The sequence below is a fragment of the Cyphomyrmex costatus genome, unplaced genomic scaffold (genome assembly GCF_001594065.2).
Source record: "Cyphomyrmex costatus isolate MS0001 unplaced genomic scaffold, Ccosl1.0 scaffold18, whole genome shotgun sequence".
In the NCBI taxonomy this organism is placed as follows: Eukaryota; Metazoa; Arthropoda; class Insecta; order Hymenoptera; family Formicidae; genus Cyphomyrmex; species Cyphomyrmex costatus.
In genome coordinates, this window is record NW_017275824.1 from 2,667,579 (window position 1) to 2,681,625 (window position 14,047).

At 38.8% G+C, this 14,047-nt stretch overlaps 1 protein-coding gene across 1 annotated transcript in view; it reads left to right on the top strand.

Annotated features, from left to right (window-relative positions):
* Positions 1-1,927: 1,927 nt before the first annotated feature.
* The window catches only part of LOC108772185 (POU domain protein 2), a 136,062-nt gene continuing 123,942 nt past the window's right edge, over positions 1,928-14,047 (top strand). The window contains exon 1 of the mRNA XM_018537675.1: positions 1,928-2,498. Coding sequence (XP_018393177.1) covers positions 1,928-2,498 — 571 coding nt within the window. The remainder of the gene's footprint in view (positions 2,499-14,047) is intronic.

Genomic DNA, 14,047 nt, shown 5'->3' on the forward strand with positions numbered 1-14,047 from the left:
GCGCGCTCGCGTTCGCGCGAGTTCCGCGGCCGGAGAACTCGCCTCTGGCTTGCCGGGCGGAGTCGCGTACAATCCGCGTTTTCTTGCGATTGGAGGCGGCGTTCCCCACCGACGCGTTGACTGCCCCCACCCCGGCTGTCATGCAGACTGTGCTGGACTCGGCCACGCTTTTCGTTCCACACTCGGTTCTCTTTGTCCCGCTCATGGTTGCTCGAGGCCGCTAATGTTCTTTCCTTGTTGCACACCAGCTTCTCCTCTTCCTTCTCGGAGACCTAACAACTCCCCCACTTTTGGTTACTCCGTTCTACGACCGCGTTCGCCGTGGCCGGTAGGCGGCCGAGCGAACGTACATGAGTCCTCTAGTGTAGCTGCACACATGCACGCGACAGCATCTGACCGCTGTACCACCAGCCGCCGCCGCCGCCGCCGCAGCCGCAGCCGCAGCCGTAGCTACCGCCGTCGTAGCGCGTCGCGTAAACTCTCGTCCAAGTGTGTCTTTGATCACGCCGAACGAGAAGGACGCGTCGACAGGTTGACCTGACTCATCTTGTTGACAGGTCGCAGGTAGTTACTGCCACTGGCGCTCTTTAACCGCACCATCATTGGCCGATTTGATACGCGCTACGTCGTGACAGATCGGCGCTGATCATCGCACGTGTTATTTAAGATGACGTGATTATCTAATAAATAAGATACGACGAAGAGTGGTAAATTAGTGTAGTGACTTGGCTCAGCTAGTTGGAATCTCGACCATTGATGATGTTGGCGAGATAGTGTTCGTTGATGAGTTACATCAGCAAGTGCTCTTATCTCTGGCATCAATGACACTTGCGAATCGTACTGCCGTAAAAACTTCTTGCTTATCCGAGTGCTTGAAGTGAATACATGTCGTCCGTAAAGACAACTCGGATTTGAACTTCAATCAGGGCGATTGACTATTTGAACCAGTGACAGTAGTGCCGGTACTTCACGTGCTTTACGACTAATGTTTTAATAGTTATCTGACAGTAACAACGCGATCACAAGAGACCTATTATAAAGATACGTTTGTAATGAAGATAAAGATTGTTTTTGTAAATAATAACGATCATCAGGTCTTAGGCATTTTATGCGGTAAACAATTCGTGCTCCGGATAGTTACATCTTAAACTGGAGTACATCGCTAAAATAAGAACGTGAACGTGACTGTGAGACTTCTGAATGAGTGTAGTGCATTCTTAAAAGTATATCGTGTTTTCAAGAACTAGAAGATATTGACTGTGGATCTCACGTAGAGGAAAATTGTGTTGAATTGTACGCAGTGAATGTCCCAAGGTGTGACTTCTGTGTTAAAACCATTACAAACAAGTAATCGTGGATGTTTGTTGGCTAGTCGATTGAATCGAATTCAAGTATAGTACTTTCGAAGCGGTGTTTCATCTTCAAAGCGTTCTACGAGTGATGATAGTCGACGCAAGCCGCTAAGTTAGCAGTGAACGACCTCCCACTGTGTGGAACGGTGCGATCCTTCGTCGAGAGCAGAAACCAGCAGGTGACCACGTTGGATCTCGCGGCGTTGACTGCCTACGGGGGCGTTTCGGGACCCAGGGTCGCGGTGGCGGGCACCGGGGTCCTTGCGCTGTCCCGCTTGATACCCGACAAGGGTTTATCATCGCCCGGAGGCCAGTCGAAATCAAAGTCCGCAGGGCTGGCGGGTCTCGACGGCGAGGCGGTGCGCCGGTGGGTCGCGGAGGCCTCGCGAACCGTCCGGCAGTTCCCGCATCCGGTGGTAGTGCCTGTGAGTTCTCCACAACATCAGCAGCAGCAGCAGCAACATCATCGTCAGCCACAACAGCAGCATCAGCACCATCATCATACTACCTACAGACAACGTCAGGAACCCAGCCCACCGTCGGTGGGACTGCCCCCCTTCGTTCTACCAGTATCGATGACGCAAACCCCCAGTATGCGTCTGCTGGAAAACAACAACTTGGTCGAAGTTGCTATGGTCCAGCAGCAACAACAGCAACAGTCCCAGCAGTCGACACAGAAGCAGAAGCAGACAAGTCCTACAAATAATAACACCATAGAAGCTTGGAGATCGATTCAAGGCGGGCATCAGTGGTGGAGTCCGCCCAGTAGTATTCAGCAGGAACAGCAGCAACAACAGCAAGTACCTTCGATCGCACAGGTTTCTCAACCGCAAAGTCTGGTGGCCGGATCGGTATGTGGTCAGGTGCAGAAGCATCAGCCGCAAGTGCAATCGGAAATCGATCAGCCGCTCGACTTCTCTGTTGGTTCTCTGCAGCAGCAAAGGCTGCATTCGCGCGTGAGGACTATGAACGAGAGACTTCAGGGTAGAATGCATGACAACAACAACGGAACGAGCGGCCAGAAAATCACCAGGGGAGACGTTAGTAGGCGAAGCTATAGCCCCAGTGAAGCTAGTACTAGTAGCAGCGAAGACGAGGGTGTTTCTACCGGCGGCAGTCCTACGGGACCTCTTCGAGGCGCTTCGGGTGAGTGTCAATTAGATTACACACGTTTCGTTAGAGTCTAAGATATGTATACACAGTCACCATGATTCGTTAATTTGCGATTATGAAGCTTAATATGAAAGGAGGGAAGGGAGAAATTACTCCGTTAATTTTTTTTCACTGTATTAAATATTAATTTTTAATTTATATGACAGGTTATCAAATTTTGTACACATTGTGTCATTAATTCTCTCAATTAATTGTTTCCGGAAATTTTTTAAACAACGATACAGCTATTGTATAAATCAACGTAATATAATCGTCAATCGTTATTAATAGGAACTGAAATCTTAATTTTACTTATTATTTCTCTCTCTCAAAAGCAGTTATTTCATTATTAAATGCAAGCGATAGCATATCAATTTGAAGGCGAATATAAGCAAGTATCTCTCTATCGCAATATAAGCAAGTATCTTTTTATCGCAATTTCTCGATTCACTCAATTAACAGAGAATATTGCGCGACAGTTAAACAGTTTGCTATTATCGATACTGAATCGCGAACGTATGTTAAACAATCAGAATTATCTGATTAAATGTAGATTAATTTGTTCACATATCACTACAAACAACGACAAGAATCAAGCATTTTGTGGAAAACGTTATGCTTGTCAGCTGCCAGTGCAGTCTGTCGTTGCATTCTCGACACCCCCGCGTTGCATTGTTGCTTTTCACGGAAACAGTGTATATCATGGCATTGTATCGGGTCATGTGGCCCCCCCATCGCGAGGAACGATTTATCTGAAACGACCGGATTTTGCATTAATGCATCTCGTTCCTGTTATTCTGTGCACGGAACGCGTGCCAATTGAACTTGGGAATTAAATTTAGAGGGTGAATTTATTTTAAAAGGTAGAATCGCGACGTGTGCTTGTATTTTTCACTAGAATAGACTATTGTTCAAGACGCTATTTTCAGCATCTGGAATGATACATGATCATCCGATATTACTTATATTGTTTCTAAAAATAACGCACAATAATCTTGTATTAACGTATAAAATACTCAGGCATTGTGTACATTACTACGAAGATGTTACGACGTTCTCATCGTCATCATGACGATGATTAATCGATACTCGTTAATGATCCGTTATCTGGTCAATGCGAACGTAAAATTTGTTCGAGTGCTAGCTATGTTAAAACCGAATTTAAGAATCGGTATCGGGCATTAACACATAACTGAGTCATTATCGATCGCTTTAACGGTAATTTCCATGCCGAGACGTCGATAGCGTAATTTCAATCAACGTTGCCCGCGTCAATTATTCGTTTATGATACGTGCTCCTTCTTCACCTCGTCTTTGGATGTTATTAATTAGGTGCAAAGTTACACACGCCGGCTTATTAATAACCGCGGTGCACGCGCCGCACGTTTCTGCCTTCAATTCAGAATTACCGGTTTCTGATAAACGTGCGATTTACGGCTATACACACGTGTCGTTTGTAACATATCTCTTTCGCTCGTCAACAATCGCGCAACGTACAGATAAAATCTCGAGTCGCACCGGTATCGCGTGATAATATATATAATTAATAGTTGCTGGTTAGTAAAAGACGCATGTTATGTTTCATAAAAGTGATTTCGCTAAAAACTGACTTTAATTTTCGACAAAGAATCTATAAAGGCTCGGCAAGAAACACATGTTTTGGACCATTAATTTATATTACTATTGCTTACATTTTTATAATGATGTTGTCGTTTTACAGTATTGCGTTAATAAAGCAGGTAATCGCGATAAGAGAGGAAAAAATATTGATTAAGGTGAATAGGCGTTAGATTCTGTCGAGAGAACATAATATAATTTTTACACAGCTGTCTCTATTAACTGCGATATGCGCGACGTGATAAATTGAAAATTAATAACATTGAAGATGTTGTTAATATACGTTGATTAGCTGCGATAAGCACTAGATCAGAGGGATAAGCAGAAAAGTTAGAAACCAATTGATACTATTGATAAAAATGCGTATCGCTTTAGTCCGCCCGGTGTTGTTAATCTATGGCAATTACGTGACGTCTATATTCCTCGTATTGAAGCACCTGATATCGAGGTTATCCATATGATAAGTTCTTCCTCAACATAGTTGCACTAATATTAAATAAAAATGCATTGGTAAATACAGTGCTGTGTATGCAGGAAAGAAAAAAGGTCGTTATCGTATCAGTCGATAACGTCTTAGCTCTAATACTTGTTTGAATAAATATTCCACGTAGTCGCGTGATCGCATGGTTATTTTCGGCGTACGTTGAAATCGTGACTCAAAAATCACGCTCACTAAGTCATAAATTGATCAACATATTTTTATCTTCACCAGTCGATCGACAAATATTCGTCTCGTGTAAAGAGAACACTCATTAAATAAAATATCGATTGTAATTATCGCCATAAAGAGCATTAAAGAATCGAATAATTGCGTTAAATTTTTATTTAATAGACGTATTTAACGTGAAACGAATACAACAGACTTCAATGAAATATAAACGACCATAATTTTTGTTAAAATACTTGAATAAATTTGATCGCATGAATTCTGGTGAAAATAACAAAACTTTTGTTTGAAATATCATATATTATTTTTGATTCAATTATGATATCCATAAATTCTATTTAGTTCTACCAATACTTCAACAACCATATACATATATCGCGTTAATCCAACTTTTTTTTCCTTATGATTATAATAATTACAAACTTTGACTGATTATCACTATATTAATCAAATTTATATTTAAATGTTTCGATTCTGCAAACCTAAATATTTGATTATAATAATCAGAAATTCTATATTCTTTATCTCTATCAAAAGCTTAACCGCAAACGTATTTTGTTAATTCAGTTACGATTGTTTTTTCCGTGCTGTACAGCTGTTTGGCAATATCCAGAATAAGAGGGGGTTATTCGAAAAATTAATATCTAATGTTTCTGAGAATTATAAATTATTTTGATTATATCTATTTCCATTTAATGGTATTCATAATCAACGATGATGATTCCGCATCTCGTCCCTGATGAAAGTGCGCGTAGAGTATGGGCAGTCCCAGGTACACGTTTCACAGGGCTCAAGGACCTGTTCCCTGCTAGTCCGGGTATATTACGATGTAACCTGATACACGTTTGATTCTATGTTATTTACGAGCAGGTGTATCGGCGCAACAATGTTTATCGGCGTAATTAGATTCTATACCTACGTAATCTTTATCACACGTCGATGAGTTGTGGTGCAGCGAAAATTATGCTTTCAGAATGCGCATGCACGATGATAATAATTTTCTCGAACACCTCCTCTACATTGATTTCGATTGTCACGCCTTTTTACCGCTTATTGATCAATGAGCGGCGCAAGATGTATGATTTCTAATAAACTTATTAAATGTTTATAATATAAAAAAATATTTGATAATAAGCTATATTTATTCAAATATACACATTTTCACAAAACTTAAATTATTTTATATTAAGTTTATACAAATAAAATATTTATTACCATATATTTGCTTCTAATAGCATATCAGTAGAATTAAAATAATTTTTTATTGAATACTTTAGACGTATGTTAATAATTAATCATCCGTTTTCGTTTATTTGTACATAATTCAACTACAGTTACATTTGTTTGATGTAGAGCGACAAACGTCGATAACAATTTGCGATTAGAACCTTCATTGAATTTATCTTTTTCATCATAATAATTTTCACTAACTATCTCCAAGAACCGTCCTATTCCATCCTTCATTAGCGTTTTCTGTCCAAGTGCATTCGAGTGCCGTCGGATCACTCGCGTGCGGAAAATTAGACCGGCCTCCCGATTTGTAAAAGTACTCATGAGGTACACGCCGATCCCTCTCGCGCTACTCGCTTCGTGATCAGTGATCTTCGAGCTTCGAACGTGTCGACGAAAATTCTGCGAAGTCCATTCTCTTAAATAAAACCCAATCCTTCGAAGGATCTCGTTATTTAGGTAGTCATTTTCCTCTTGATGTATTTGAAAGTTTCTTAGCTTTCCGTAATAATAAACTGAATGTAATACATCTTTTAAATTAAAGTCTCAAATCTATTGTTTCAGTTAAAGTAACGACATACATTGAGTGAGAACAATGGCGATCTATAGAAGTGATTAAAAATTAGTCAAATTGGGTACAGTTTGACATTATCAATTTAATAGTGTAAATACGTAAGGTACAATAACATAGGCAGTATATAACAAATATAAAATGTTGATTTATTTGCCGCTTGTGTTTTACCGCTTGAGTATTTTTGTATGCTACTGAAACTTTTCGATTATTTTCACATTCCTTGTTACATTTATTCTAAAAAGCAGCAGCTGCTCGCTCATGCAGATATATGTATAAATATTGACAAATGACTATTCACGTTGATGCACATACTTGCGATAGTTGCAGTCTTAGCTCAAGATTATTTAGGTCATTGGTCGAGCATACTAATTAATTATTCTATTATAAATTGAGTCGCAGCGTCCAATTAGAAAATCACCCAACCGAATGCGCGCGTTATTCTCATTCTGTTTTATGCTGGTACCCGCGCATGTCATTAATTTATGATTTGCTGCATAAAGTCGCATTGATATAAAAAAAAAGAAATGTATATATACCGATATGACCGGTGCATCGATGGAGCGCTGTATCAGCTAGCATTTCGTTGGGATCTGCTCGACGTCGGCAATCGATGACGGATAAAATCGCATTTATTGACTCGCGCCAGATTAATCGCGACCGAATAATATATTTATCTTTACTGCCCGGCCCGAGTCTCTACGGCCGTACGAGTGAAACGGCTTTTATCGATCGGCGATCTCTCGCTCGCGTCACTCGAGAAACGAAGGCTTGGCTCGAAGATAAAAAGCCGACGTGTTAAAGAGGCGGCCGGAAGCGCGTACCTTGCACGGCTAATACGCACAATGACTATGAATACATAAAGACACGTTATCAAATGGGATTTGTTCAGCGGATAACGTGCAGTCAAGGCAAAAGTTGCGTGTATAATAAAAAAAAAATTAGTACTCAACAGAGACACCTTAAATTTGACTTATTTATTTTTATAATTTCTCCAGGAAATTACACAGAAAAAAGATAATCCACCATATGCTCATATATAAGCAAAAATATTGCACAATCTTGCTTCAAAGATTTGAGTCTTGATTTGATTGAATTAGTGTTGTGTATGTGAGTGTACGATGCAAGATTAGCAAATCTTGAATTGAGTGTAAAGTGATACTTGCATCAACACAAATTTAATCGAATCGAGACTAAAATCTTTAAAGTAAGTTTACAATATTTTTGCTTATGTTTGAACATACCGTGGTTGGTTTACAAATAGTCTTTTTTTCTGTAACATTAGTAAAGTATATTAGTGCAAACAAATGATAATATACATGATGTAGACAACTTTTTACATCTATTCACTTTTTTATGTCTATTATGTACGCTACTAGTAATTATTTGTGTGCTTTTCTTAGGGATATTATGACAATTATGTCTTATACATTAGAACTTTTTGTAGACATTATTATAAAATCTTGCTTATATGGATATAATTAGTCACTTTGAATATGCAAATAGTTTCACGGTTATATCGTTTATCGTACTTTTTAATCGTAAACCGGAATTCCAGGAAACCTGAAGTAATGGCGGATATGACTGATCGTACCGAAAAATCTTGACATCGGAGCATGCTTTGCTTACAACAGAAAGTCTTTTGTCGCAATAAATATTCTGAGAATTTGTACACGACGAATTTAATTAATCTATGATTGGCATTCTGTCATGCGCGAGTTGCACGGTAATAAATTCTAAATAATTGTAAAGAAAAGAACGTGCAAATACTAACGATGTTCTATATACCTTCCACATAGTTAGAATCACCTCAATTATACAAGATTTCCAGAATTTCTAGAATTCTTTATAGAAGAACTCGGACTCTATCAATTATATTAAAATTTTAAAAAGGGTGCTAACTTCATAGATGTCATTAGCTATATTTCAGAATTGCCATTGTTCAGAGTCGCCTCATGAAGATTGTCTGGAATAATCATCGATGTGCGTGCACATGACTGCTATGGTCGAATATGTGATGATACGATGATATGATTTTAATGAAAAACCCGCGCTATTCCTAGAAGAAGCCGGAAGCGTCTGAACCGTTTGCGTTGCGTCACCGGCAGCACGGCATGATGCCTCCTTATTTGCATTGTTTGTCGGGTTTCCGATTATACCCTATACGACCCTCGAATTAAGGCCCGGCTGTAACCTGCCCGAAACGCTTCAGGCTAGCACACCGAATCCCGATTATTACGTTGAGACATACACAGCTTGCCTTCCGATCGTCGACACGTGACTTGTTGGAGAACCCGTCACTTGAGTGGACCAGTCGGAAAGTACTGCCGGTTTTTGACATGCAAACTTAATTCAACGCTACTTGCGTTTGTATCTTACGATAAATTTGATGAATTGACGGCAAATTTCAATAACATCTGTTCAAATGAGTAATTCTTTTTAAAGGAAAGTCTCTTTAATATGAAAATTTAAAGGAAACACGAGAAAGGAATTTTTCACTGAAACTACAATTATTTTACGCATATACGAACTTAGTAATCATCTGAATAAATTATTTGAATTTAAAGTAAAAAATTGATTAAAATGGCGGCAAGCTTTATTGTATTTTTAACAATGTCGTGTCGTTTTAGACGCACGATGCGATTGTTGCTCCAAAGATCTTACCTGTTACCTTGAGAGGTGCACGAACTCGTCGCACGGAAAAGCTTGAGATACGTGACTCGTACGAGTGGGTGGTGGGTAGGTATAGAGAGGTCAGTTCGCGGGAATGGGAAATAGCAGTGCGGGGATTCCTAGTAGATAGGCAGAGGTAGTAAGAAAGGTACCTATAGAGCCCATGGCAGGTAAAGCCAATGGATAAATCTCACCTTGGATAGGTCAGGTTGGGTCGGGAGGATTCTGTCGTGGAGGGCCGTGCGAGGGTCACGTGGCTACTTCTGCCTCTTTCTTTCTCCGCTTTGTGTCTCCTTTCTCCCTTTCTCTTCCGCTGTCGTTTAGCGCTCCTCTTCTAGGATGTACGAGGAACCCGTAGGCTTTCCAACCCTTGCTGAAGATGCATTTCGGCCCTGGCGCGACACGCGTACGGTGCGACACATGCACGTGTGTAGCACAGCCGGCTGTTCACGTACACGCGACGACAAATCACTCGTGCGACGTGACACGCGCCAGACTTCCTCACCTTATTTTAGGCCTAGGAATATCGGAATTCTTTCTGTGTATAATAATATGTCCTAAATCCAATTTTCATTTATGAATTTTCACTTCTCATTTATGAATTCTTTCTTCAATCAAAACATTGGAGGAAGAAGCTAAGTTTTCCAAATAAATCTGATTTTTCAGTTCAAAGTGATACGAGTAGTAAAGTTGTATTTTGAGACTGTATAGATTAACAAAACGTATATATTTTAACAAATTAAGAAAAATCCAAAATCTAAAGATCAAGAAACTGTGATAACTAAATATTTTTTATTAAGACTCTGTACTTTTACTACTTAAAGTCAATAGAGTAACAAAATATATTTTAATGACTTAAATTGAAACTTAAAAAAGATCCAGTTCCAATATTAAGAAGTAATATCTCAATACTTTTTCGTGTGTTCAGCCGCACTGCTAAAAAAAAAACATAATAATGTTACATGAAGGACATGCAAATGTGGCGTCGATCGATACGTCTCGCTTGCAACTCGATGCGATCGTAATCACGACTAATCCCTGTCCCGCGTTTTACCGATGCCGCGCCATAACTCTTCGTTACAACGCAGCAATGCTGGACGCGACATGCAAATTATGACTCGCATCGTTACTACGTTCCGCGGGGCGATCGATACGATCTCTCGCGTCGATGACGGATGTACCGAACGGATGCGACCGCTCGTCAAGAGCTCAAGTAGAGGTGCACGGACGACCTTGCCGCCTTAGGTCTCTCGGAAAAGGAAACGTACTTCTCATAATGAAACCTATCATGGCACGTACGCTGCACAGCGAGATAATGCGCCAAGCCAGGCTGTACCGACACGTAGAGACACCACGCACGCTCTGTAGAATGTAAACTTCATGTTCACACGTATACTCGTATTCACAGATTACCTGTTTGTAGCTGAAAACTACGAGGCAATGTTTATTGCAGACTCTTTCAAACATATGTTGCTTATATTTGATAAAATTCAAGATCTGTTTTCTGCGGGAACGAAAATTAACACTTAGTTAGAAACAGATTTGAAAATAATTGAATGTTTTCTCAAAATAATTATGTAGGATTTTCCAACTGATTGCAGCATTGCTCATCATTCTTCAGATTTGTACATAATTATTATATTTTGTTAATCTATCAAAATTATTTTCAGATCTGTATCCAACTAAATTTTAGATATTTCAGCAAAATTATTTCTTCCTGCACAGATTTCGCTGTGAAAAATTGCCTAAAATTAAAACAAAAGCTGACATTTTCTTATATTGTCTAAATTTTTTTTAGACAATTAGAATATTGTTTGAACTTTTAGCCAGTTAATTTTTAACTACATTTTTCTAAATTTCTACCTGTAGTTATCTAATCTCAATGACTTAATATTCAGACATTATTTAAATTGCTAACCAGTTGTTTGAATATTTCTAATTCTGTCTGAAGATTTAAAAGTAGCTAGAAATTTAAATATGGCTAAAAATTCAATGTACTAAGGTTTATAATAGTAATACCAAATATAAAATATAAAATTAAGTCTTTAATAAATACGAAATAATAGATTGTAAAAAGTATCTTATAATTACATTTTTTATACATTTTGAAATTGATTATATATATATAATTTAGTATACAGCTTTATATTAAAATTAAAGTAAAAAAAAAGTCGATAAGATTTAGTTAAAAATCCTTTTTATCCGAATTCTGAGAATACGTTCTCTTTACGAATCAATTTCAATAACGTTTCCAACATCGCGAGATCGTGACGTGTACGCGCGTTGCGTCTCGCTCCAAGGATCGCGGCAGATGCGTTTGCACCTAGCCGGATAAATGATGGAAATCACCATATTCATTGCATTTGTCGGCGTACCGTTGCTGAGTCGTACGCCGTATTTGGCGGTCGCATATGCTAATTCACCGTCGCGCACGATTGGCAGTCTAGGTTGAAGCAGCGGCACGTATACGAGTTAAAAGGACAAGCTGCATAATCCCGCGATCTTGTTGATTCGTCTTCTCTCGAGTGAATTTATTCCTTCGACAAAATCGACCGTCTCGGACTGAAAACGCGCGATAAAGTGTCCATTTTAAAATGTTAGAAATGTTAACGAGAAACGGTGAGCCGTACTTAGAATCGTTATATGAGGAGATTCTGCAAAAGGGGACGCGGTGCACGTCCTTCGTTCCAGCAAAAGTAATGAAATAATGACGTTGCTCACCTCAACGTACGCCAGATTGATCGAACGGAAAATGGTCTCTCTCACGATTATCGATTATGACTCGTGCGATTTGCACGATGCACCGTCGTGTATTGTACGATATGTGCGGTAGCTGAGAGATGCGTGAATCAGAATAATACGCGCGCGCGGATTGCGCCAGCTTCTGTGATTTACCCCACGGGAAGTCGGATCGTTCTGGATCATCGGCGAGGAATGTAAAGGACGACACGCGAGAACGTCGATTGCCGGATTCCAATAGAATTGTGAAAGTACTTGGTCCACGTCATTATGGATTCTTCGCGACTTACGAAAATCCGAGGATAATCGATTCTCTCTCTCTCTCTCTCTCTCTCTCTCTCCCCCTCTATCTCACTTACATTGCAATCGTGTGAATGAAGTCTTTATGTATTATAGAACTTCTTAAACTATGAAGTAATAGTAAGACAGCCGAAGTTACAAGGAATGGCTTAAGGAAATAAAAATAAAATTACTGCGAGAAAGAGAGTGTGTGAGGCAAGGAAGGAAGGGAGGGAGAGATTACGATAGATAGACATATGCGGAAAGGTTTTGCTGAAGTATATCTAAAAGTTTAGATACAGATCTGAAAATAATTTTATTGGTCCATCAAAATAATTATGTAGAATATTCAAAGCTGATTATTAGAACGTCAAAACTTTTTACAGAGTTGCTTATTTGAAATTCCTATACGTAATTTTATTTTTTGGTCCGACAAAATTATTTTCAGATCTTTATCCAATTAAATTTTTAGATACTTTAGCAAAATCGTTCTTTCCATGTATAATATCTCTTTTCATACTACGTCTTTTTGTTTGCGGTTGTTATATTAAAAATGATTCACGATGCCTGTTTACTCTAAACTTATTGTGATTGACTGGAGCAGGATAATTTACTTTTCGATTACAAAGAGACCGTTCCTATACCGAATATCGAAGTATACAATTGAGGTTCATAAAAGAACCGATCAAACATGCTTTTGAAAAATACGGGAATATCATGCCGGTAAGCCCATTTAAGCCGACATTCAGCTTGCTTAAATTACTTGGCCAGTCACTGCGGTTCCCGCATCCTGCTGCAATTTTGACCTGCATGCCGCTTAGAATTTCATACGGTTCGCATGCCATATGTTCGTATGCAAATTGTTCCTTTCCTATTCAGTAAATTTCGGTATAGATGATGATAATATCGTCGATTGGATCGGCTAAATCAGACGCGGAAAGCATGTCAAAGCCAATTAAGGATTTCACATGACATTTACTTACAGTTGTGTTATTCGACGAATATTAAGTTACAATCCGTATAATAGTTTCAACAAGATAACATTTTTATTCTCACTTATGTATCCGCCAACGCATTTAATTTGACGCGATTCTTCGCGTGGAAATCTTCCGACTTTTCTTTGTACGTTGAGTAAAATCTGCATAATTCGCGAGCAACATTGTGTAAAAACGCGTGCGTAAATTAATTGGCACCTAAGAATCCGGCACGCATCGACGGCATTTTAATTGCGTCATTGTCTCGTGAGATGATTTTGCGCGATTAGTATATAATTTGAATAATCAAAGTGAGATTTTACGCGCAACAAGATGAATGGACGATTTATCGGTGCATATTTATCGCATAATGCATCGAATTGCGATTTAAACGGGATTGAGGGAAATTTTTATGCAACAGTGTAACTGTATCTGTGATGTTGCACTCTATTGCACTCGCATGTAATTTTATTATATGTTCATATTCTATGAATAGTTTGCATTTTACTAATAACTATTTGTTCTGTCATTACCAAGGTATTTTTATTTTTATTGTTTCTTTATAATTTCATCGTTGTTTGTAGTCGTTTAATGCTTTAGCAAAGTATTCTGTGTTAATATAAGTCTAATAATGCACGTAAATTTGAAATATTAATATTAATTTTAGAAAATAAATAGATGATGTGAAAAGATTAAAATTTGCAGAAAATTTACATAATGAGTGCATCTACTTTCTTGTAATAATTACCAAGGTAACTGTACTCAATACAATCTATTTGTTGTTTAGAAAGTT